At 44.7% G+C, this 25,690-nt stretch overlaps 1 protein-coding gene across 5 annotated transcripts in view; it reads left to right on the top strand.

The window, feature by feature from the left end:
• PSD3 (pleckstrin and Sec7 domain containing 3) overlaps positions 1–25,690 on the top strand; it is a 111,720-nt gene that overhangs the window by 48,320 nt on the left and 37,710 nt on the right. For 4 of the 5 annotated variants that reach the window (XM_051641976.1, XM_051641977.1, XM_051641979.1 and 1 more), the window contains 3 exons: positions 80–138; positions 3,855–3,944; positions 25,191–25,234. In XM_051641976.1, coding sequence (XP_051497936.1) covers positions 80–138; positions 3,855–3,944; positions 25,191–25,234 — 193 coding nt within the window. Of the gene's footprint in view, positions 1–79; positions 139–3,854; positions 3,945–16,090; positions 16,439–25,190; positions 25,235–25,690 lie in introns of those variants that run through there. The other variant, XM_051641980.1, reaches the window with a different exon arrangement.

The raw sequence follows: 25,690 nt of genomic DNA, 5'->3' as shown, positions 1-25,690 counted from the left end.
TTATGAGGCTCAGTTTCAGCTGTTCTTAAAGGTCCAGTTGTGCGTTTGCATGTGACTCTGGCTATGTCTCTTTCTACAGATGGAATTCACTGTCTCACGTGTGCCGTGATGCTGCTGAACACAGACCTGCATGGCCACGTGAGTATGCACAGCTTTGTGTAGACTGCTCGCATTGCCACTGTGCTTGGAGGGGGTGTTCTGGCAGCAGAGTCCCCTGGCTGGTGGCCTGCTCCTAAAACACCCCTTCAGACAGCAGACTATGAGAAAGCTGCACTCCCAGGCTGTTGTCCTGGGCAGGGCTTTCCAGGTTGCCTAGTTCAGCCATGTGTAAGCCTTGAATTGTTCCTGGTTTTACTATAATGTATAAGGATGTTCCTTGTCCTCAGGCTCCTGTCCTGTGGTGTTTCCTGTCCTTCCCTGGTTACAGCAGCTAGTCCTGGCTGGGAAGCTGGGGCTGGCATTGTCTTTCCCTTTTCAGTATGTAAAAACACTTGGGGAGGCAGAGGAAAGAAGGGAGGTGAAGAGGTGCTGGGCTGGTCACTAAGGGAAGGTGATGTTTGCAGGAGTACAGCTGAAGGTGGGAAATCTGGTGGAACCAGAGTTATGCTGAGCCAGAATGATGATGGGTGTGCCCTGATCTGAGAGAGCAGAGAGGGGTCGTGAATATCCTTATTAGGAACACTGTGTTCACCACTGAACACCTCTCTGCACTGCCTGCCCTGGAGGAAATAGTATTCCAGTTTGAGTCCTCTTAGTCACACTGGTACAGGGTGCCAGCAGCCCTAGGATGTGTATTTCAGCACCCATGGTGCAATATGCCTGCTGTACATGGTATTCCCAAGCTAGGGGAGGGTTTCCTCTGTCCTGGAGTCAGGGTAGAGAGGGAAAAACACAGGGAGCAGAGCATGATAGTATGCAGGTGGCTTTAGCTAGGTGGCTTTGGGGCTTCACTCTGGCTGAGACCCTCCCTGGCACTGGCACAGGCTCTTCCAGGAGAACCTCAGTTGGCAGCTCTTGCACAGCAAGGGTCAGGCAGTGGAGATGAGGACACCCTGGGTCTGTCTCAAAGGGCTGCTTGGCTTCTGTGGATGCAGCTCTGTGGTGGGTGCAGGTAGTGAAGCTGAGGCTTTTGTGTGCTCCCCCAGGGGTTTTGATGTCCACCTTCTGTTTGTCAAATGGCTTTGTCTGAAAACTGTAGAAGTTGGGGGGGGTGGAGGAGGGGAGTAGGGGGGGTGGAGAGGAGTTGTGAAGAATTTTCTCTGCCAGCTGAGTCTTCCTCAACTGAGGAGCACATCAGTTGCACATCAGGAGGGTGAGCAGAGGTACAGGAACATGCCCTGGTGTGCCTCTTTGCATACATGCTTCTCTTGAGCAAACCTGGGACTGCCTGTGCAGGTACTTTGCTCCCTGGAGCAGTGAGCAGCCTGGGGCACCTGCACTCCAGCCTGCCTCGCCTTGCACTCCCATGGAGGGAGATTAAATGGTTGTCCCGCCTGATAGTATTTCCTTTGGTGCTTTAGTGGGCCCTATTGTCCTCATTAGGTACTGGAGTAAGTTTTCTGGCTCTGACCCATCGTTGCTGCTGCTGATCTGCAGATGAAGCTAGGATGACTCTACTGCTGCAGTGTATAACTTTGGAGGCTTATTCTACTGACAGCTGTTGGTGTGTTGTTACATGTACACAGCTACAAAGTTTGCCAGACTCCTGCATGTCTCTTTCTCTCTCTCTCTGTGCTTTTCTGTAATTTTGGTCTTCCTCTAACTGCTTTGCATTTTTCCACATAGGTGGTAAGTTGAGCATTTTTTTACTTGGAATGCAGCCCCCTGCAGATATACACTGACTGCCTGTTTCCTAACAAAGATAATGCTTTAACCCATCCTTAGCATGATTCTGCTGGCACAGAAACGAAATGAGTCACATGGCTTGTCTACACTGAGCTCCAGTTGTTGCTGACATACTGATCGGAAGTGCGGACTCTCTGTTTCACAATAAGCTCAACTGCTTGTAGGGCTGTAGTGCTGCTGCTTTGTCTTCAGTTCACACTTTCCTTTAACTCTTGTAGACAAACTCCTACTTACATCTTTATTTATTCTTGTCTTGCCATATTTCATTCTCTTTGTAATGAAATAATTTTTGATAGGTGTGCCTTGGAGATGCATGCTGTGTTCTCTGCAGGGAGTTCATCCCCTAGACTGTGATGCTAGAGACTTAAGGTATTTCTAGACTGCCAGACAGGTCTTCTGGAACATGTGTAGCACTCTTTGGAGATGTTAGCTGAGGTCCTGGAGCAAAGCAGCCATTCCTCTGCAATGCCAGTTATGTCAGTGGGTGAAATGGACCACACTGCTGTTGTTTTGGTCTGTGTGGGGATGCTGAAGACTGCTGCGTGGAGGAAACAAACAGAAATATGTTGGAGGTCTGTCACAGGGAGGAAGAAAAGCATTTGCAAGTGTCTTAGAACAGCTCCAGCCTGCACCCAAAAACTGCAGTTATGGTATTCTGCAAGCTTAGCAACCAGAGAGCCAGGGTTACAGCCAGAGTGTGTTTTCAGGAGCCTTTATGATGTGGTAGCAGTGCATCATGTGCTCTCAAGTAATCTCCTCTCTTGTGTAAGACACTGTTCCTGCCTACCCTCTTCCTGCTGGTCTGTGCTCACCACAGGCTGTGGGATCTTCCTATGTGGGTAGATAATGGTCAGGGTTTGCTGTTTTTAACATCTCTTCCTGATCATGCATTATGGAAGGAAGCAGAGAATGTGTAGTGCAAGCTGTCATGTCACTGTAACATGGAATGACCTGTGTTACTGACTGGTGCCTTTCTTCAGGCTCCACTCCTGTTTTAATTTGGCCTCTTACTCGTAACCCAAGTCACTGTCTGAACACAAAGCTGCTCCACTGTATTTCTGCCTCTGTGGCATACCCTGACCATGGAAAAGTCATCTTCACTCCCTTCTCCTGACCAGCAGTAGCATCCCCAAAGACAGCCTGGTGATCACGGAGCCCTGTTGGCCCTCTGCCTTTACCATGTCTCACAGCTCATCCGAGGCTGCTTCCCTTTTCTTAGATCTCTCTGGGCTCCTTTTCACCAGCTTGTTGTTGTCATTGCTGCCCATTCACAAGGCGCCCTGCATGTCAAGTGTGGGACTTCTAGCATGCAGGGGACTGGGTAACAGACATCTTTTCTGAGGGGTGATGAAGAGTGTGATCCAAGAGCAGTTTAAGGCAGTCTCACACCTCTAAATGGAGCAGTTTATATCCTACATTAACATAGCCATTCCTTTTCTGTGTGTGGCTCAGTTGGGCAACTGGTATCAGACAGAAGAGAGATGAGAGAGCAATGCTATGGAAATGTCAAGGCAGCCTCAGCTTGTGAATCAGAAAAGTTACCAGATACTCCTTGGCATCTTACTCCAACTCAGGACAGTTATTACTGTAAGAGAGCATTGGAAATCATAAAAGAAAGGTCTGGAAATGGCCTCAGTCAACAGCTTCCTTATGCCCTACAGAAGGATCAAGTAGAGCTTCTTCCACCAGAGGCTAGTAGAGCCTCTGGAGATACAGGGGTGTAAGACACTGTGCAGATATCAGGGAGCTTCATCATCACCCTCCAGTCTTGAGATGTTTTTCTTTCTGGATGGATGTGTGGGACTTGGGGTCCAAATGCACTTTCCCTCTTCTAACTATATTCACGCAAGGATGCTTGTCTCTGAGTATTCTTGGGAATGCTTTCTTAGTGCTGCCTGCCTCAGGCTTACATGAGAGTGAGGAGATGCAGTTCATCTGATGTTGCTTGTTTATGTCATTTTGGAAAGCAGCATGTGTACAATGTTGTTTTTCACTATTATCCCTTCCAGAACATTGGGAAAAAGATGACCTGCCAGGAATTTGTTGCCAACCTCCAGGGGATGAACGATGGCAAAGACTTCCCAAAAGGACTGCTGAAGGTAAGGAATGAACTGCAGAATGTGTTTGTTTTCAGTGAAAAATGGTTCAAAATAGAACACTGCTTTCATTTTCTGAATCCTGATTGTAAAAGAGGACAAGCAATAGGCATGTTTCTCTTCACAGAACATATACAGTATGTTATTTATCTTTATAGCATTTATTCTGTTGTCTTCCCTTTTGCCTTCACTTGATTGTGATTGAGATTCTGCAGCATGGAGATATGAGACTGAACTCCAGCAGGGCCAGCTGCAGAGCTGTGTGTCTTGTGTCTTGTAACTCATGCAGTCGTGCCATCCCAGAGTGCTCTCTCCTGATTAAAGTGGACAGAACCAACTAGTTCCTTCTGACTATGGAATACCTGAGCTCTGGGTATCTCAAGATGTGGATTTTTTTTTTTTTTTTTTTTTTTTTTTTTTTTTTTTTTTTTTTTTTTTTTCCCAAAGGTGCTTTGGGGTTTTCACATTAGAGTAGGAGATGTAATTTCAGATTAGAATGTGTTGTCTGGCACAGGCTGCTTTGCTTCAGGTTTTGTTCATTAAGTTTGTGCCAGGAGTTAAATCTGAAGAACAGGAAGAGAAGCTGAGCAGGACGAATCTTGTTTCATTGTCAATAATAATAAGAATGTTTCATTTCTCTTTTGTCTGATTGCTGGCATGAGGCAGCAGTCAGTTTGAATGAAGAGAAGAGCACATATACAAGAGTTTCTAATTTATTTTTTTTTGTAATGGAAATAAAAATCAAAGGTTGATGCACCAGAGAGCTGGCCCAAAGCCTACTGAAGTACATCAAAAGAATTGCTGTCTCTTCTGTTGGTTTTGTCTCAGGCCTATTCAGAAATGCAGATGTACCTGCATAGTTATAAGCAGCAGATTTTGTTTTGTACTATTGGTAGTTTATTCGGTTTCTCCATCCTCTTCAGGGAGCTTTTTGTTGGGTGCTCCTGCTTCAGTTCTTTCTAAGAAGCTAGGAATATAAACTCAACCCCTTTGTTTTTAGATTTAGTGTCTTTATTTTTTTAAGTCTGGATACATAGTATTCATCTGTCAGCAGCAACACTTAATTTTGTTTTTTCCCCAAGGAATCTCATTTCTCAGTCTGCCAGAGAGAGATGTGTTGAGATTAATTTGTGGCTAATTACAGCCCTTATTGAATAAACAGGTCTCTAGGCTGTGTTTAAATAACCTTCTGAGTGTACTGATGAGAGACTTCCACTGGTGTTCACCTGCTGTTTATTTTTGGCTGACAGAATTATACAGTCAGAGCTGTCTTGCCATTTAGTGCTGACCTGCTAATGTTAAGGCTGCCTTTCTCTTTGCCAGCCCACCCAAAGCAAGGACTAGGGCTAGGGATTTTTTTAAATTTTTTTTTTAATGTAGCAGGATGAAAGAAACCTATTGTCAACATCCTGCCTTGTTTCAGGATTTCTGCCCCTTTTTTACATGCTTCCTTGAAATCTTGGGGACAGAGGTGACACCTAGCCTTGGTCTCTTATCTAGCTTGTCTGAAGATTTGCTGATGATCTGCCCCTTGTTACAATTTATCAGTGGAGGGGAATGGAGTGACAGTAACTCTGCATTTCAGTAGCTACATCACTGTGTCCACAGCAGCCACCTTGCCGCTAGTTACGTGATTGCAAAGACTTAGCAGAAATTAAATTTGCATTAGCCTCAATAAATTAAATTCACAGAGCCCTCCTGCAGCACAGTGCCAAAGTGCATACGGCTCGCTGGTGCGTTACCTGTGTAACTAATGAGCATCGGCGAGGCTGCGGAGCCGTCTCCCTGCATCCTTCCCCAGCCGCCTGGGAGAGGAAGGACCACAGGGTGGCAGTGTGCCCCTGTGGGAGGGAGGTCCTGAGCACCCACTGGTGAACACTGCAGACCCACAGGGATGCTCGTGGGCTTTTTTGCCTCTCCAGTCTTTCTGTGTTCTCCTCGTGGCTCTGCTGCACCCCTGTATGAGGCTCTGCAACTCTGCTGAGCTGTGGAGCAAAGCTGAGTTGTTCTGAAGGGGAAAGAAGAGGGGGGAGGTCTCAACAAGCACTTACATTTTTGCAGGTAGCATTCACCTGAAGCTTGGGAAGCTCTCTGATGTTGGTGCCTACCCTTACTTTATGATGAGTTGTGGTTCTCGGTGTTGCTGATCTTACTCTGGCTAGAAATGGAAATGCAAAATGCTAGTATGATCTTGCTCGCCTTGTGTCTTTCTGTCTGTTAATTAGCACTGAAAAGAGTTTCACTTCTGTACACCCATCTGCACAAAGATTAATCTCTTTTTCTTCTTCCTTGTTCCTTCTCTCAGATCTGAGGTTGCTTTTAAAGTTGGAACCCATAAAGGCAAATACACCAAACTGTGATTAAAAGTGTAGTTCTCCCCATGGGATCTGCTTGTAGGATCATATATTCAGTGCTTTGCCAGGCAGAGAGATATATGTACCTTTCCTTTTATTCCACTGTAGCTCCAATTTGACCATCAGAAATCCCATTAATCTGCCATTGCCTGCTAGTAAAGACTGGAGTAGCCTGATTTCCAGTCACATACTGTCAGTGCATGCTGACCTGAGAGTAGTAGTTTATACTGACTGTGGGGTTCCTGTATGCCTTCAAACTGGGGCAGATTCCTTATAAAGAAGAAGCAGTATCCCAAGCTGTGGTTCTCTTCTCTGGTGTAAATCAGGAGCATCTGTATCTCTTGCTTTGGTTGGTGTAGAAGGTGAGTCAGGCCTGTTAAATCCAGGCAGATTAAGGTTATTGCAGGTGAAAATCTTCAAAGGCAAGAAAACTTTCTGAGACTCCTGTCCTTTGACTCTGAGCTGTCACACTCTGGGCACACAAATAATTTTATATTGTATCAAGCTGTGATCAAGCAAGGTGATCATGAATTTCAGCTTTGATCTTGTACTTACCTCTAACAAAGGTCCCTTTGTCCTGACAAGTGGAAGCCCTGGAAGGACTACCAAACACCAAGAGTTGTAACTGCCCATGTTTCAGTTAATGCAGCACTACTCTGCTGTGGATGGGCTCAGTGCTCACTCCTAAGGCTGACGGTGAATCACACATCTACCAGCATTTACAGGTGGGGACAAGTGCCAGGTTTACCAGGACTCAGACAAAGGGACCCAGCTGCCGTGCTCATGTCAAAGCAGATGTACCTGATATCCTAGATTAGCTGTTGCAGATGCTGCTGTGGGTGGTGAGGGAAGCTGGAGGAGAGATGCAAGCACCACCATCAGAGAGAGAGAACTGAACAGACCTAGGGTCTCCCTGTTTGGAAGGGAAACAAAATCAGCCTGGGGCAATGTCAGGAACCTCATGACTATAGTGTAGGAGCAGTTTATGTGCAGACTGGTTCCTTCTGTGGCCATGCATACTTGCTTCATTTCCTGTAGGCAGATCGGTCCCCATGAACAAAGTGCTGGTACAGTGCTGGCCACTGTGTCTTCCTTCTGTCACCTTGTGATAAGGTCTGTGATACTCCTCTGGAGTAAGCTGGCAGTGCCACGGCCTTTCTTATGCAAGCAGAGAAAATATCTGCCCAGGCCACAGAGAGTCTGCAAGAAATCGCCTCTAAAGATATAGATCCCAGCTTTTGACAGGAAACTCTTGGAAAGTGTATTCTGCCATATTGTCCTGCATAAATAAATGTCCTCTGCATCTACAGTGTCTGAGTTACCTAATTCATGGAGTCAAGGGCATCACCCAACCTCTGATGTGGGCTGACTCTGGTGGCTGTTTTTCCCCAGAGTATGAACATGAGATGTAAGCTGGTTGTACCTGGCTGTGCATCTGCTAGTAGGAGGTGGTAGCTCTTTGTTGACCCATCATGCTGCCAAGGAACTTGTCCATCATGCTGAAGGACATGGATGGATGCTCTATGGGGACGTGGCTAGAGCCTCTCCAGCAGGGGCTGCTGATGGAGATCAGATGCTAGACCTGCATAAAAGATCTGCTTTTTCTCAAAGGCTGTTTTTTGGCTAGGCCTTATCTCCTGGAGAATCACTGTAATTAAGTGACCAAATTAAGCAGGAGTTACTGGTACTGAAGTCTTTGAAGAACCAATGCCTCCTAATTTCCTAAATGATGTGAATTCTTGATCAGGATTGCTGGGATATGCAGTTTCCTATAGAAGCTGCAAGGTAGGGTTTGTCTCATTTTTCTATCAGTTCCTTTCACTTCAACTAAGGATTTTAATTTTTTTTTGCCACTGTCTTTTTTAAAAAAAAAAAAAAAAGGCAAAAAAGCCCTCCCAACCAAACAATTAAGAGAATTACTGGCATCTTGCTTCATCCATCCATCTGAGTCATTTCAGGTATTTAGCAGAGAGTGAGCATCAGGTGTCCAACTCTCTAGCTTGCTCCACACCTCCCTTCTCCCCTTTACACAGAGAATATCACACAAATCAGACTGCTGTGTACACTTTAACTGCTCTCATCTGCAGTCTCCACACTTCCTCCATTTCATGGATGAGGCTCTTTGACAAGGAATTCCCACCTTCCTGCTGCTGTTGAATGGAAACAGGAGCCTGATGAGTTTGAGGGGACAGGAGCGGTTGGCAGCAGTGTTGGCTGCTGGGGTACCCTGTGGCTGCAGGCAGAGGAGGGGAGCAAAGGGAACTGAGTGTCCCTGTCCTACTAAAGAAGCCAGAGCTCTGCTCAGCAGGAACAGAGCTTGCTTCCTAGTTTCCCCCCTAGAATTAAGTTTTTCCTGTTGAAAATATTTCTGTTGGGATAATGTTTCTGGGGCAGCCACTTCTGATCTGTTTGAAATTAAAGATCTGTTACTGAAGGCCCCTTTCAGCTGCTAGGAGACAACAGACTAATCTGCCAGTATGGAAGTCAGGGAATGCAGGATAAAACCATTAATCCTTGTCTTAAACAGTTGTTTGCAAAAGCATACTTCCTTTCACTCTCTGAAGAGCCACAGAGCCATAGTGACTAAAGGGAACACCCAGCTTGTCTTAGCTTTTCTCCATCCTCAGCAAGGACCTCTTGCTCTGATAACCTTTGTTCCTTCTGGCTTACAATTTTTTGAGTGGTGTTGTTTGTCCTGTCTAAGAGTAATAATCAGATAAAGCATGCAGAACTGTGAATTAAACCAGGTTATGATGTTGCATGCCATGCCTTGGGTCCCTGGAGTAAGGGGGATCCTGTCGTCCCCCTGCCCTATTGAAATGCAAATGTATTTTATTTTTGTGTTCCAGGAACTTGCTTCAGTGCATGTAAAGAGAAAAATCTGAAATCTCTGCACTTCTTTCAAGCTAAATAAGCCCATGTATTGTGTTGAGGAAAGCAACATAAGATAATAGCAAAATTCTAATTCTCCCCACAAACTCTTATGTCCCTGAGCAAGGAAAGTAGAACTGTAGAAAAAGCTTAAAGCATAGTATTTTGTAATAGTGATTCATGAATAATGATTCCTCTGCATGGTCTAGAGGTGGTACTAGGAATTGCTTTCTCACTAGGAAACAGCCATTACAGGACAGGCCTGTTTCTGCTTTCATGATCTGCATTTCTTTTGAGTTATTTTTGCTCTTCCAACCTTTCATCTCTTTGCTTTCCAGTTGTTATTCAAAAGATCTCACCTAGTCCACCAGGCTTTTGTGTCAGCAAAGACTGAAACCCAAGTAGAGTCAGCTAAGAATTTCCATTGCTACTAGCTGCAATTACCTGGCTCAATACCAGGCTCCTAATGAATGATTGGGGGTTTAATTTTCATCTGTGGAGGCAAGGTCTCTGTACTGTCTCGTCCAGGTTGAGCAGGCAAGTGAATATTTTGATGTTTACTTTCTTCAGCCTTTTAGATAGCCAAGGCTGTCAGTAGCACCCTTGTTTAACTGAAATGCTTAGCAGCTCCTGAGGATGAATGTCACTGTTCAGCTCTTCCCATTTCTTGTGCTGTCAGTGTGGAGGATATAGACTGGTAGTCTCTAGGAATGATGCACTCTGTCACTTTAAAGGAGGAATTTTGGGCTTTTTTTTGAGCTGGGAAATCTCTAATACAATGTCACACATACATTTTGGTCCCTATGACATATTACTCCCACTTCCATGTAGGTAGAAAACAAATTCTGAAAAACATTCTTTGATCTTCCACCCACTCATCTGCTTGAAATTTAAGTTCTGTGCTGCAACTTGAGGGAAGGAGGAGTAGGAATATAATTTATACCATATTTAAAAAAAAAAAAAAAAAAAAAGAAGAAAACACTACTTCCACCAGCTTTAGAATTATTGCTGCTCTATCAATCTTTAGTTTTCCTCCCTTCTGTTTGTCACCACACTTTTCAAATGATACTGAACTGTTCTCTGTCTGACCCAGTTACACTCTTTTCTTTCAAGCAAGAGCTCTAGGTTGCTTCTTAGATTTTGATTTCTTTTTTTTCCTCCTTTTCTATGGTGTTAAGTGGAACTTAATAGTTTCCTTCTGAGGTCATGCTTCCTTGGGTGATGAAGTATTCATAAAATCCTGGTACAAGCATGGGGCAAATGCAAGGCACCTATTTTCTGCCTTGCTGACAGATGGGTTCTGGCAGGAGCCATTGAGGATTAGGAAGAATTTCTCCTGCTTTTTGGGGCAAGACAGCTGGCCATCGCTTCATAGGTACATGCATTTGTAGAGGACAGGGATAATAAAGGTGATGCCTATATCCCCCTGGAGCTGCTGCTTCCATAGTTTAACGCTTGCAAGTGCAGCTGACACTCACATTAAACTTGTGTCGTTCTGAGAGTGGCCTGGATTATCTTTTTTGCCTCTTTCCATTTTCCTCTTTCCTTTTTCTTGTTACTGTGTTTGCTGTCTGAATCAGAGGGAAGTATTAAAGGGTGGTTGTTTTTCTTCTTTCATGCATATCTCCGGGGCAGTGCTGGGTGGTGAGGGGTTTATTTTGGTGGTGTTGACTCTAAGCATGCTTGCTGCAGGGACAAGGGCAGGGGTTGTTTGCAGCTGATCTAAGAGAGTTGGTAGGCTTTGCACCCGTGCTTGGTTCACCTCCCTGTGGATTTCTGTCACAGCAGTGCAGAACTATAGATTTTTAGTACTTTTACAGCTTTGTTCAAGGTGCTGCTGTTTTCTGTAGCTACATTTGGCAGCTTTAACTTAAGGATCTTGGTGGTCTATATTAGTTGGTGCCTACTATGTGGCTCATGTAATTTCTATGAGCCCTGTTGGCAGGGGACAATAGTTCCTAAAAGGAGACATGCAAAAGGAGAAACATTTTCCCCTGGCTGCGATAGTGCTTTGCCAGGAAATGTAACAGCTGGTCTGTGACATGAAGCTGTGTCCAGATACACTGTGAGGAAAGTGAAGATGAGTAATGGCATCTCTTCACTTGCAATGCTAATCAGGATAAAGGAGACATAGTTTCTTTGCATCCCTGTTGTTATCAGAGAGCTCATTTTCCTTAAAGCTGTGGTCTCCCACTGTTCTCAGCAGGGCACTTACCTTACGAGTGGTTTCTTTTGGCTCAGGATGCAGTGTGGATCCCAAAGAGGTACTGTGATACCAGGATTGACTTGGTATTCCACCAGCCAATATGGTTTGTCACCTTGCTCACTTTTAGGGCCTTACTGATGTAAAAACTCAGTAGTGAAAACTTGTGTCTGTGACCACAAACCAGCTGTTTGTGGATGTGTTTTCAGCCTTCTTGTCATGTAAAATAAAACATACAGACTTCAGTCGCCCTCATGGGGTTGTAGAAGCAATGCTTGTTTTTTTGTGGTGCTATGAGTTGATGTGCTGTGCTTCATAGTTGAGGTGCGTTTCTGAAAGCACGTGCTTATGCAGCTACAATAGCCTTGTTGACATGGGATAGCTTTCGGGGCTGTAGTAATTTGACCACTTTCCATTGTAAGGATTACATTCTATATTGCAAGAGAAGTCAGTCATCCCCAGGGGTTCCTCCAGAACCTGTAGCACAGGTGTATGTACTACACTATAAACCATAAGCAAATGAAAGATTCCTTCTTGAAGACATAAACAGATGGGGTTTTTTTGCTGGTAAATTCATATTGGGATAAAAACCAGCATCTCTGCAATAATCTGCTAATAATGTACTGTGCTTGGTGGAGAATAGGAGTCTCTCATTGGGGAAAACTAGGTGGATAATTTTGACTAATGATTTTGAAATTTTCTGTCAATATCTGTCATTCTCCCACCATACGTGCTGTTGTCATGTTGTTCTGTAGTCATTGTGTATGAGTAGCTTATCTGGTAGAATTAGCTTTCCCCTCCCTGTCAGTTTTGAGGGGAAGAAAAAAACAAGGATGAAGAAAGGCAATCTTAAGGAAGGTTTACTGTTCTTTATTTAACAGTGTTTAATAGCAGCATTAAATATTGTCACTTTTATGTGTTACACAAATATGTTACTGGCTCTTGAGAGTATATTTCAAGTGATCGATGTGTGTGTGTTCATGTGTTTTGTTGGCTTTTGTTGGTATTTTATGTCACTGGGATCAGGCTTGAATGATGCTAATGGATTCTTGTGGTTTTGTGTGAGGACATTGCAATTCTTCCTACACAATAGTGTGGTCCTTGGGTTTGGTCCTTAAAAGCTGGTATTGATTTAACTTTGAATTCCACATCTTTTATTCTTGTGTAGTTTATTTGCTGAGTGACCTTAGGAGGACCAAGCAAGGACTGAGTATGTTTTGCCTCCTAGGGAAATTTGAGTGGTGGGAGGGGGAGATGGGACAGAGCTTATTGCACATTAAGTTGGAACAGCTGCCTGTTTCCTCTCTGAGTGATGTTGTCAGCCATAGTGTCCATGACAGGTGAAAAGCTTTTGGGTTGCTTTAAAAGGGTGAGGTGGAAGTGAATAATAGAGACTGTTTTTTCCCTCTTCCCATCTGTTCTGGCCCAAGGTTTCAAATTCTCATCTGCTGGTTTATGGTTTGCTCCTTAGAGGTACTGGTAGTGAAGGTCCTTTAGGTCACCATCCTTCTAGTCATCCCAGTGGTGTCACTGGACTGTTCAAACTAAATACTGAGTATCTGCCTTCTACCTCTTCCCTGCCAGCTCTTTACTGGCCTCTGGTCAAGGAGAAGATAGTGGCTTCTCAGCACACCTGGAGGGTCCCCTGTGTGTGTGGACAGCTTTAATTTTTCTGATATTACACAGCCATATCAGCCCCTCTTTAAAAAATGCCTTGCTATCTCTTTATTCATTTTAACAACCCACTTCTCTCTCAGAAGTCCCTGCTGCTCAGTTACAGACAGAAATCAATCTCATGTGCATGCTAATTTTTAAAATGGTAGGACTTGTCTCATGTTGAAGAGTGGCCTTTTCCCAGAAGAAGGCAGTCACTCTGTACCCAGGGCTGCTGGCTAAGTCGATAGTACAAGATTGTGTTATCACTTGCAGATGATAATCAGGGGCACTAAACAGAAGACACTGAAGGCTTCAAAAACATAATCTCAGGAGGCTCTGTCTTTTGAAGAGTGTCAGCTGTGTTTTCCATAGTCCTTTGGGGGAAAAAAATAAATTGAACAAGATGCAGCCTGTCACCCTTTGCATTTTGGACTGCTGCTTGGTTGCAGGTGAACCAGACCTGTTCCCCTATGAATTAAGGTTCCTGTCCTGCCTGAGGATCTGCCAGTCTTGGCTCAGAGGATGCTAGGTAGAGGACTGCTGCACTCAGGCTGTAGTGGTGGTGCGATGCTGTGGACAACAAAAGAGAAATGTTGCTGTGATTCAGTTTAACTTGTTTTTAATACTGAAATTGCTTTGCATAATTCACATTTGCCTAGGTCTGCATATGATATTTAAAAAATACAATTATTTCGGATGTGTTGAGGGTGCTTAAGGAGGTGGCCTTATAAATCCAAGAGCAAGAATAATCTGCTAGACAGGGCTGGTAGGATAGGGAGTGATTTGTGGCCATTTACGTAGCACCTGTTAGGACCTGCTGCTTAGCTCATCTGGAGCTGTTTGATTGCAGTGAAAATTTCCTCTAAGAAGAGATTTTCTTTGAAAAGCTTTTCCACTAGCAGTGGGTAATTTCAGAGGGGTTGAGTAACATAAAACCTTTTCCGGGAAGCAGCACAAGTAACTTAGAGCATGCAGTTGCTTGTTGCTAGAGAAGAAGGGTCTCTTTTCCTTCAGGTAGCCCCTAGCAATGACAGATTTGTGTAAAAAGCCTGGAGCACATCTGGGATTTCATCTTAATGTGTGAGGTTGTGGTGGCTGTCTAGACCTGATTTTTGTGGAAGTAAGAATGCCTTTTGCTTGTTTGCAAGGTGGGAAAAAGTCTGTACCTCAAGTCTGACAGAGGCAGGATCTGTGGGGAATCAGAAGTTTGTTAACCCAGGAACAGTTCTTATGTTGATATATAGGTCCCTTGTTCCCTGTTCCACTGACTATTGTCCTTCACCATGGTCCACACCAATTGCAGTCTGTGGGTGCAATTTGTATCTGTAGCATCCTTGGGGAAAACACAAGCAAAGGGTGGCTGCTGATCAAAGGGTTGCTGCATGCTGGGGAGGTGGCAATGTGCTTTATGAGTAAAAATGCACCTAGGGTGATAGTGTGGCTCTCCAGCCATTTACCAACTAAGGACATAAATCCCTGAATGCAAAAGAGGCTGGGAAAGTGGAATGAGGGGAAAAGCCCACTCAATTAATCTGCTTCTTACCTACTGCCAGGAGCTGTCATGCATGTGATCTAGGGTGAGCAAACTCTCACTCTGCCTTAACGTGGCTCGATCAACAATGAAAGGGACTGTGTGAATGTGGAGATGTCTGGAGCCCTTTCACCCTGCCTGCAGCTGCCTGGTGTGTTTCAGAGTGGGATGTTAAAGTCAGTGTGCCAGGGCAGCAATCACTTGTCCCTGGCACATGTGCAAGACTTTCAAGTCCTTGTATGTCATGATGAGAGTGGGATGAGAGGCTCTGGTGTCCTCCCAGACCGTGACCCTGTGGCTGCTGGCTGTCCTTGCCCTGTCTGGTGGGCTGGCGGCACGGGGCAGGTTGCTGTACCTGGTGTTAGCTCCTGGTGAGGTCTCCAGGCTCTGCAGTCTTCCAGTTCCTTGTGCTCCCTCAGCACAAACTGTTCACTTCTTCAGAGTTTGGGATGATGACCCCATTGTCCACTTCTGCCTTGGTGTTTGCACGAGCTGCTCCACCTGCCCTGGCATGTGCCAGCAGTTGCCATGACCCAGTGCCAAGCAGAGCAGAGATCACTCTCTCTCACTGGAACAGGTTGCCATGGCAATGCACAGTCTGCTGCGCTCTGGGTCTCCTGGAGCCAGATAGGATGGTGCTTTTGCAACACTGAGGTAAACATCTCTTCTTTTGTTTTATAGCACATCCACCCCTGGTAAGAGCAGCTGCCATTGGCGCTGGGCTCCCCTCACCCCCTGCGTGTGGGAGAGCAGCTCCAGGCATCGGGAGCGTGCTCAGCCCACGGGACCGGGCTCTTGTGGGCTGGAGCAGTGTCTTGGGCACTTGTGGTCCCTGGCAGTGGCTCTCACTCCTGTGGCTGGGCAGTGTCGGTATCCCTCTGCAGAGCTACAGGGTACAGCTCGGGAACAGCATTGCTCATGTGGTCAGCTGCTTGCTCACACCTTTGCCCCTGCTTTGCACTGGTCACCTTGTGAAAGTCACCTTTTTTTCCTCCAAGCCCCTCATAGAGCACGAAAGTGGTCTCACTCTCCCTTGCCTTCTGGGAAGGCACCCCAAGGACTCTGCCTAATGAGTACAAATGCTTAGAGTTGTGGAAATTTGCTGGGGCATCTCTGGGGCTTGCCAGAACATCGTTGTGGTGCTGTGGGCTTTCACTCATTTCTCCAGTGCTTTGAGAATCCATTGGTATTTCTCGCATCCAGAAGCATGTATCTGGCAGGTGACTGAGGACTCTGTTTTACGGTGTCTTTTGTTATTGCAGGCAGTAATGAGCATGGCAGGCTGTTGCAGGCAGGGGAGTGTGGCTGTGTGAACTGAAAATTAATCTCTTGCTTGATCTGCTGGCATTTGTTCCAGCATCTTTTTCTCCACCTCGCTGTTGGTGTGTGTATGGAGGGGGAGTCAGTGCTGGAGAGAGGAGTGGAGCAGGGGAGGAGTTTCTGTCAGCCTCTTTCTTTTTTTTTTTTTTTTCCCTGGTTTTTTTGTGTGTGTGTGTTTTTTTTTTTCTTCCCTGTTCAGTGACGTGAGCAATGCTTGGAACAATCAGGCTGGCTCCAAACATTGTGCCTGAAGATGCTGGAGAAAGCAGCCTAGTGTGCTTTAAGCAAACACAGATTGCTTGAGCCTGGGCTCTCCAGACATAACCATTTCCAGATCCTCTGCAGAGGATTGGGAAGTGCCATTAGCTTTCTTCTCCCCTGTCCCATACGCTCACTTTTGGAAATGATTGGAGTTAACAGTGTTCAGAGCACCAGCAAAGTCCGGGTGAGAGCCACAGGTTCGGTGAAATACTCCCGAGAAGAATCTCTCTGGCGGCAGTCCCATCGGTCAAAATCTATGAAAATCTCGAATTCCTCTGAGTTTTCCACTAAAGAAAGCAAGGTAAATAACTAAATATTTGTAGCGTTTCTCTCTTCTAGGAGTGGAGGTGGTCAAAAGGTTATGCTTTGCAGAAATTAAGGGCTCTGGATGATCAGGAGTGATCACGGAATTGCTGTCAGGTCAGAAAAAAAATATATCTCTAGGCTTGAGGAGAGACTTGAATGGTGAAAAGGTCTGGTGTGTGATAGAGGAATGCCCTGTCACTGAGCTTGGTGCAATAGTAAACAGTGAAAACTTGCTAGTGAGAATGCTAATTTGAGCTCTGCTCTTGGGAAAGGTGCTGGAGTTGGCAAGTGATGTCCTTGGGTTATGGGAATGATTTTCCATAGAAAAACGATTGTTATCCTTTCTCTATAGCTCTGTGGTTTACTAGGTGTGGGCACTAGGTACAAATATTGTCTCACTTGCATGCATGATTAAATATTGCTATCAGCAATTTATTAGGAAGGCATTGCTTTTGCTTTTATAGGAATGTATTAGTGTCTTGTAGTGTGCAGTAGCTCAGACTGTGCCCAGCTTCTACAGTGGCTGTGTGCAGCATCTCCTCACCCAGCCCAGTTGTTTGGTTCCTAGGCAAACAACCCCTGCTTCATGCAGTATCACTTCTTCCCTCATTCCTCATTCTCAGTTGGTAATGGAGAAGCACCTGGGAACCCCTGGCAAGAGCTTTATTAGCTATCCCCCTCCCAAAGGTGCTCGGTGTCTCCCAAGGGCTGGATGAACTTTATACAGTGACTGAATATGCCTCTAATGTAATTTTTGCTGCAAATGGATTCTGCCTTGGGATTAGAAGATATAACCATTTGCAAAGGTGTGTTGAATGAGGCTGAAATATTTCAGAGCATCAGCCGAAGGCATTTAACCATGTCTTGCGTCCATGTGCATGCAGACAAGCAGGCACATGCATGGATCTTGCTGTACTGTCCATTCCCTAAATCTCTGTATCTGTCCTGAGAGAAAGCTCCTTTGCTATGGTGAAAAGATCCAAATGCTGCACAATAGTTCCTAGCAGATTACTGCTGACTTACAGGTTGCATGACATTTCAGAGCCTCAGCTGCAGAGCTTTCATCACGGAGTAATTCAAATAGAAATAAATGAAGAATTTTAGTCAATGCAGTTTCAGGAACCTCTGTTTTGAGAGCTTTATTTACCATGACTAAGAAATAGTGTACTGTTACAGTTGTGGCAGAGAAATAGCATGGCCATCATTCTCGGGCGGTTGCTGATGCAGTATCTGCTACTCCAGCAAATGCCAAAGTAAAGGCTGCATCTTGCAGGTGCTCTGGGACTCTGCTCTTCTGATCATTTTCACTCCAGGCATGAGAATAATTGCATGGTGTTCAGTTGGAGGATTTATGTACAAAAAGTCTCTGCATATGGTGGGAACTGGGTTCTTTTGACATTGCATGAAACACTTAAATCTCTGTTCCCCCTCCCGGGCTTTGTGTCCACTGTGTAATCATGGTGTAATGTCCTCAGGGCAGGGACTTTCTCCCAGGGATGGCATCTAACAGTTAGCTACTGCAGTAATAAATGCTCTGTGTTCATCCCTCTTTGGGATTCACATTTTTTGCCTCCTGAGTGCTGTAGATAGTTGCGTGAGAGATACCCGCTTCTCCTCCTGCCTAGCTCGCTATGTTGGGAAGCATACTGCAGCTTTTTTTTTGTTGTTTGTAGTGCTGTTTCCTTATTTCATGCAAAGGTATTTCTATCTGTGAAGTGTCTAAGATCTGTAAAAGCTGTGTTACAGAGGGCTGAGAAGATACCTGAGTGTCCATCAGTGATGCCTACCCAGTTGACAAGACGACAAGCAGCTCTGCCACTGATTGGTTGTGTGATTTTGGGCAGCCCTGTTCTTCCATATGTTTATTCCCCTTCTGTTCTTTGTCTGCCCATCTATTTTGCTAAGATGTCGTTGATTTAGGGAACCAATTTATATTTGAGCTTTAGCTCCCCTGTTGTGTTGGTGGAAAAGACCTGGAAGTTGTTGCCAATGTGCAGTGTTGCAAAGGAGGTCTTTTTATTAGTGCAAGTGTCTGTGTATGTGCTTGTACCTCACCTCTCACAGAATGCGTTCAGTTCTGGGCTGGGTTTTCTGGACAGTGGTGCCATGAAGCTCCTCTCAATGTCAAGCTGGGCTTTATTTGTAGACTTGTCTTCTGTATTTCTGTTTGTGTGAATGTCCCTTTGTGCCTGGACTGTCTTATATTTTATCTGCTCCCTGTACAAAATAACTGGGATGCTCAAGACCTGTTTCTGTGGCTACTTCAGCTGACATAGAGCTAGGGTCAGATTTAACCCATTTTTTGCCTCAAAACATACTCCTCCAATAGTTTGCACTTACGTGACTCAGCCTATTTCGCTGAGCTAGAGAGTATATATCCTCATGCTCTAGCCAGTATGAAAGGGGCACCAACATCGTGCCTTCTGCCAATGTCCAAGCAGCTAGGTAGCCCGAGAACCCGTCATCTCCTTGAAAAACATCAAGTGGTGCTTCTGTGCACCCATGCCTACACAAATGCACCTGTATGCATACATGCTCTGGTAGCTGATGCATTCCAGGTGTGTATTATAGGCAGGTATCACAGCCTCAGGCCAGCAGGAGAACCTGTGAAAAGTATACTGTGAGCTGATGTACTATTGTTCTCAGGAGAGTAGGCTGAAGCCCGGGCTGCATGCAAGGTGAGACAGAGGACCTTAAGATGGTCTGTGTGACCCAGTGTGCTCAGCAGGCTCTCCTCCTGACAGACTGTTTTCCCGCAGCAGTGAACTGAATTCCTGAGTGCCTGTGCATGTCCCGCTTGCAAATGCACAGGGTCAATAAAACGATTTCTGAAATGGGCTGTGTAGGTGCTCTACCAGTGAGAAGCACTTCTCTAGACTTCTCTCTGATCATCCATAATGGTTCAGTATGCTGCCTTTACCAGTAACATTGATGAAACACTCCAGCAAGTAAAGAACAAATATTTTCTAGCAACCCCATGTATCAATTTTACAGAAGATGTGTTTCTTGTGTGGCATTAATTTACTTGCTCTCATGAGCCCCAGCTAACCACCCTTCTGTGTTTTATGATGATATAGCTGGCACAATCTTTCCTTCCTTTTTAATTTCTCCCCCTCCCCCCCTTCTCCATACAAACCATATTTTTAACAGAGGAGTTTCTCTTAGAAATGTTCTCCTCCAGTTGGTGACGCACTTGAAATTCCCTGGGTGAAATGATCTCCTTTCCTTCCCCCTAAAACATTCCTATCAACCTTATCTCCACCCACACCGAAACAACATTCATCAGTTCCATATGCTGCTGAACAGCTATGTGCTGTTTTATGAATAATGTATGCCGGCTTGTTAGAAGAACGTTTGTTGTACAAACCAGTGGAATTTAAAATTGAGAGTGATATCAGCAGACACCCCATGCTGTGCACTAACCCATGGGCTTCTTTGGGTACTACTCTGGCATCCTTGCTTCATCCTTGTTAGAAGGGGGGAAAACGTGTATGACAATTGAGGGTGTGTAGGCTTTGTGCCTGGCAAGGAGCTGCAGGCACTCAGTGACCATCTCACTTTGTTAGGTGTTACAGATGCATGTATGAGGAGAGGAGAAAATTTCAAGAATGAATTTTGAGGGAGGGTGGCAAATAGGAGATGGTGAAGAAGTGTAGATCTGTGTACAAGCAAAAGTTCTGAGGCAGGGTCAACCTTCCTGTTCACCTAGACAGCAAACTCTGAATGCTCTTCCAGAACGGGAAGAAGGCAGTGACACAGGGACATACCTGGATCCAGAGAACAGGCATATTAACACATATCAGGACTGCATGCAGATACCTGTGATGTCTGGTATCTGTTGCCTCTGTAACCTGTTTTTATTTTTGTAGGGTTCTGTTACTTTTGTTGTTTTTCCTGCCTCCAATAAACCATCTAGGGTGGGAGCTGAGGCTGGTGCCTGGCTGACTGCAGTGGTCCCAGGGGTGGAGCTGATGGATCAGTGCTGAGTGACAGGAGAGATGCTGAACTTCTGACTGCAAAGACTGAGCATGTCTTTGCCCTGAGATGTGACTGGGGTCTCCTTGGCTGCCTGGAATCAACCTGTGCCACTGCAAGCTGGAGGGGCTGCTTCTGAAGGTGGCTGCAGGGGAGCATGGCAGGGGTCTGAGTCAGAGAGCACAAATGCAGCACTGTTATGGGGGCTGCAAAAGCCACACGGAGTCTCCTGTAGTGGTCAGGTGGTCATTCCCCCAACAACTACTCCAGAAATCAGGGTGGAGCTGAGTGTGAGCAAAGAGCCTAGGAAACAAAAACTGGAGAAGACAGTCTGGGTCATCCCTGCTGACTCTCTGAACTCAGTTTTGATTTTGCCTGTTTATCTGCTCATGACAGTCATTTCTGGCTCTTTCTGTTTTTTTGCACAGAGCAGGTAGGAGCAATACCTGTGGTGTACTCCTTTCCCTCTTGGCAGGCTTTTCTAGATGGACTAGGGTGCACAGGAATTCAGTAGTCTGCTTCAGGAGCCAGCCTACAAGTTGCCTTTCTAGGGAAGGGCTTGTGCAGTGGCTGAAAAGTCTTGCACCCTGCTGGCCAGGCTTTGGGGACCCTGTGTCTACTTGTTACCTAGATGATCTGCTGAGATGAGTATCTGGGTAATTTGTATGTGGGACATCTTTGTCCCTGTGTACACACCTGATTGTGCCTTTCTTTTGTTCACTGCTTCTGCATGCAGAGGCTGAGTCACAGCACAGCCAGCAGGTGCCGAGAGCAGCCTGTTTAAATGGGTCCAGTGGTTTGTGCATGTGACAAGGTTTTGAGAGAAGTGAGGGTGGTGAGTGACCTTTTTTTCTTGGCAGCTTTGTAAAGCAAACAGTTTTCAGAAGCACACCCCGCATAGTTTTGCTTTGCTTTCCAGTTGGAATAGAAGTACAGACTGGTAAGAGCTTGTGAAAATCTGGATTTTTAGTTGACCTACCTGTTTGCCAAAGGGAAAATGGAGATGAAATCAGCAGCTCCTTACAGAGTTACAGGCTTCCACTTAAAAATGAAAGTGTAAATTTCTTGCCCAGTTTATGAACAAATACAAACAAATCCCATGAATATGTAACAATGCCACAGATTAATTTTTTTAATACTGCAGTCTGCTAAGGGTGAAATTAAAGCTGTAGAGACAGCACTGGAATTAAAATAAAGAAGGTGTCAAGGATGTTGCCTGCTATTCTCTTTCATGCAGCAGTTAATTTAATCTCCCTTCAAAACTGCAATTGTTTCTCCCAGGAGCTTAGAGCAGTGCTGGGCCTCACACGTGGTGGGCCCAGAGACCAGCAGTTCTCAGAACAGGGAAAGCTCTTAGGAGTAGATTTTTGTGGTTTGGGTAACAGAGCTCAAGATTTGAAGCCATGAAGTTGGGTACTGCTGAGTAGTCAGTAGCTGGAGTTTGGATACTGCCTACAGTAGTCTTGGGTGCCAAAGGAGTTAGAAAGTCTCTCCCCTTTCCAAGTGTTATTGGTCCAGCTTGGAAGATGAGATGTGTGCAGTATTCATTCTGGCATTCCCTACTGTGATCCAGCCTCCAGTTTTCGGGCTTAGCTAGCACGTTTGCCAAGTGCTTCCCTGGCTAGCAGGTAAGAAGCTGTGATTGTTGTCAGACTGTAAGAGTGCTTTAATTCAGAGCTTTTTATTTTTTTCCTTCGCCCAGAGAGAAAACAGAAGTTAATAAAACCTATCCTTGCAGCTAGTTATGCACAGTGAAAATCATGCCCCTGCCGTAATCTCTGTTCAGCTTTGTTGCAATTTAGTGAAGCGTTTAGGTACTTGTCTCCAAGTTGGTTTGATTTAATGATACTCTGAAGAAGTGTCTGCTGTCTGAATCAGGGTCTTGGGAAACAGAAGGTGCTGGGTTATATATTTCTGCTACTGGTTGCAAAATATGGAAGGAGGAAATTTTTCTTCTCTGATAACATGAGCGCCCAGTAGACATCAGGAAAACGTTAAATTGCTTTTGAGAAGGAACATTAAGCATCTCTAAAAGGCTGGTGAGTACAGTGGTGAGCGTGCAGCCCAGCAGCTGTCTCCGCCAGGGAGGTGGATTGGCAGGCGTAAGAATTCATGTATCTTCATCCCTTGAGAGGTCTGCTCACTGAGGTCTCACCAAACACACTCAGTAGACACAGTGAACATGCCCTGTATGTAGATGCTCAGGCTGTGGGAACTCTCTAGGTTTTTCTCTTCCATTTTTGTAAACAGCAGAGACTTTCTGAGAGGTCAGATGCTGGGGAGCAGGTGGGGGGGCTGTGTCTTTTGTCAGATGTGTGCCATATCAGGGGGTTGGTGTCTGTTACTCCCTACAGAAGAAAGAAGATGGAGTCTGGCTCATTAGTTAAGCTCAGGACAAACACATGCCATTTTTGCACAAGGCATAAAGCCTGAGGCATTTGTTGTTCCTGCATCAATCTGGAGTGCTGCTTTTGTACGTCCTGCTCTTTGGTTGTAGTGATTCCTAGAGACTTCCTTAGAGCAAAAACCCCATAAAAAAGCTCTGACGCACCAGGAGGGGTGTTTTTTTCTGGGTTGTGACCCAATCTTGTGTAGGCATTTGGGACAGAGAGCAGCAAAAGGCATTTCTTGATACCCTAGCCCAGGCTTATTCTAGATTTCAAAAGCTCACTGAACTAGTTGGGGGAAAAAAATACTGTTTCTGAAAAAATGGGGAGGCAACTGCAAAAAACATAGTCTCTTTGTCTTATTTGTGGAAGTAGTTTTCTGGCTCAAAATGTAAAAGTGTATTTTAATCGTAGTAGGAAGCAAAGGACAAGTCAAAGAATAAGAGGGGAGTTTGGTCACATTATTAGAAACATGGTGGCTTCTAACAGAAAATACTGGGTGATCACAGGGAGTCAGTATCAACATTGGCTTATGCCAAAAAATGGAGGTGTATCTGATTCTGCTGGGCTGCTGGCAGCATAATAGTAGAAATATTAGCCCCTTCTTTTGCTTTCTTCCTGCAGGGTAGCCTTAAAATTTCTTGGTAGGTCTTACCTGAAAAGCATACAAAGTGCCTACAAAATACCTGCAGCGCCCTTTCCTTCATCTTTGTCTGGCTGTTTGCCTTTGGATCAGAGCTCCTTATACAAGTTTGGAGAAGAGAGAATAAATAGAAACAAACAGTGGAAACTCCAAATTTGAAAACAGTTCATCGTGTTGATTTGAGTAGCACAGCAAAGCCCTGTTAGCAGTGGGGACCTCTCTCTGCTAGCTCAGTGTTAAGTAGGATGGGGGATTATTCCTTCTGGTGGTCCTATCTGTTCTGTTGCTCTGATAAACTTATTTTTATGGTAAACTCTGACTAAAAGTTGCTGCATGTGTAGCAACAGCTTGAAGTGAGTTGTACTAGTATGTTTGACCTGCTTGTGTATGGTTCAATCAGCCCAGATTTTCACAGAGCTGAATATTAAGGATCTTCAAATAGACCATGCAAGATTTGGAAAGGAGCCAGTGGATCACAGGATGAGCAGTGGGGTATGGTAGTGGGATTCTTGTTGCAAGGTGGGCTGTGGCATATGCACAAGACTAGTTTCAACTCTTTATTTTCCAAATTACTTTTGTTTTGGGTCATAGTTAAGGCTATTTTAACACTAATGTTTCTGTTGAGTGTGTCATAGCTATTATAGTATGTGATTTTCAAGCTTGTTCATACTTAATGTGCTACTTCATGGTAATCATGTGCATCAACAGTTCTTCGACACGTTAAAATATTTTGAGGCTGTGTAGGAGTTATGTGCCAGAGGGAGTAAATCTAGCTATGTATATAAGGTAAATTACAAATGTGGATTATAAGTGCAAGAATCAGGGACATTCCATACCAAAATACTTCACTTGAGTCAAGTGGCCTATTTGAAGAGCTCCATTTGCTTGTAGTAATAGCAGTCATTTTTCCATTGTATATATCAGATACTGGAGGGCTGAAGACAGACACACTTGTATATTCAAGTGTAATGTACCTACTCCCTCTCAAAAGAAATCCATCCCAGGCTGAGATCCTCACAGGCTTAAGTCAACCTCCAGACTCTTTTCTTTGCAGGCTGGTATCAACAAAAGAATTGTGACCTTTGGTGTCAAACCATCTAGCACCTTTCCTGTTAATTGAAAGAGTAATGATGTTAGCAGGCAGCAGTCCAAGACATTGATATTCAAGCAGGAAAGCTGCATATCAGTCATTTTCTGTTTTGTGCTTAGAAAAGGAACACGTTTATGTTTGGATGTGTGACTGGGAGAGCATTCAGCTGTCTGTGAGGCTCAGGGGCTTTGGGTAGCTATTCTGGTGTAGGTTTGGCAGGTAAGCTTGTATGTTGAAATCTTGGCACAATTAAAGCCAGTGACAAAAAAGCTCACTGACTATCAGGAATTAAATTTGCCCTTGACTTTCAAGGCTGTAATCTTGTGTCTTTTGCAAACTTAACAGGGCTATTAAAAAGAAAACAAACAAACAAACAAACCCTAACAAACAAGCCAAAGAACCCTAAAACAACCCAAACCACAAAATCTAAAAACCTGCTTGACAAAATTACTGTGATCTCAGACCTGGTGTTCTGGTATGTTTTACTTAGATGAGATTTCTGCTCCAGACTTTTGTGTTACCATGAGCAGCTATGGTACTTCTTTGATCAGAGATGGCTCACTTGCTGATGTTAGGTAATTTTCTTCAGCATATTAATGCATGTGTAGCAGGGGTCAAACAATAATCCCATCTCATTTCTCTCCCTTTGCAGGCTCTCTACAATTCAATCAAGAATGAGAAGCTGGAATGGGCAGTGTAAGTATACTGCATAGAAATTAGGAGTTTAAAAATAGTTCCTGTGTTTCTGCATCCTATGTCACCATCTGAATGGGCTCCAAAGCCTGCAGAAGATAGCCAGTGTACATAATGAGTTTGCTTTTCTGTTAATTAATGACCTGGCAATACTGCCTCATCTGTTTCTCCAGCAAATGGAGTTGTTAATGATAGAATCCAAGTGCATTTGTAAGGAAAGAGGACATTTCATTTAGAATGAAACTTCAGCCTGAAAAGACAGAAATTAAATCCTCTGTTGTTCTATGACTGCATAAATAAAACAGAAGTTGACGTCTTCCTTTATCTTTTGGTACATTGTGTCAGAACTACTGAATAGAAACACATCTTGGATTGAGTTTCCTGCTGTTGGTTTATTGTCTTGGTTTGTCTCCTGATTAACTATGGATAGCTTGACAACAACCTAATATGAAAGATGAT

Source organism: Apus apus, chromosome Z (genome assembly GCF_020740795.1).
Source record: "Apus apus isolate bApuApu2 chromosome Z, bApuApu2.pri.cur, whole genome shotgun sequence".
Lineage (NCBI taxonomy): Eukaryota > Metazoa > Chordata > Aves > Apodiformes > Apodidae > Apus > Apus apus.
This window is presented reverse-complemented; position numbering and strand designations above follow the sequence as displayed.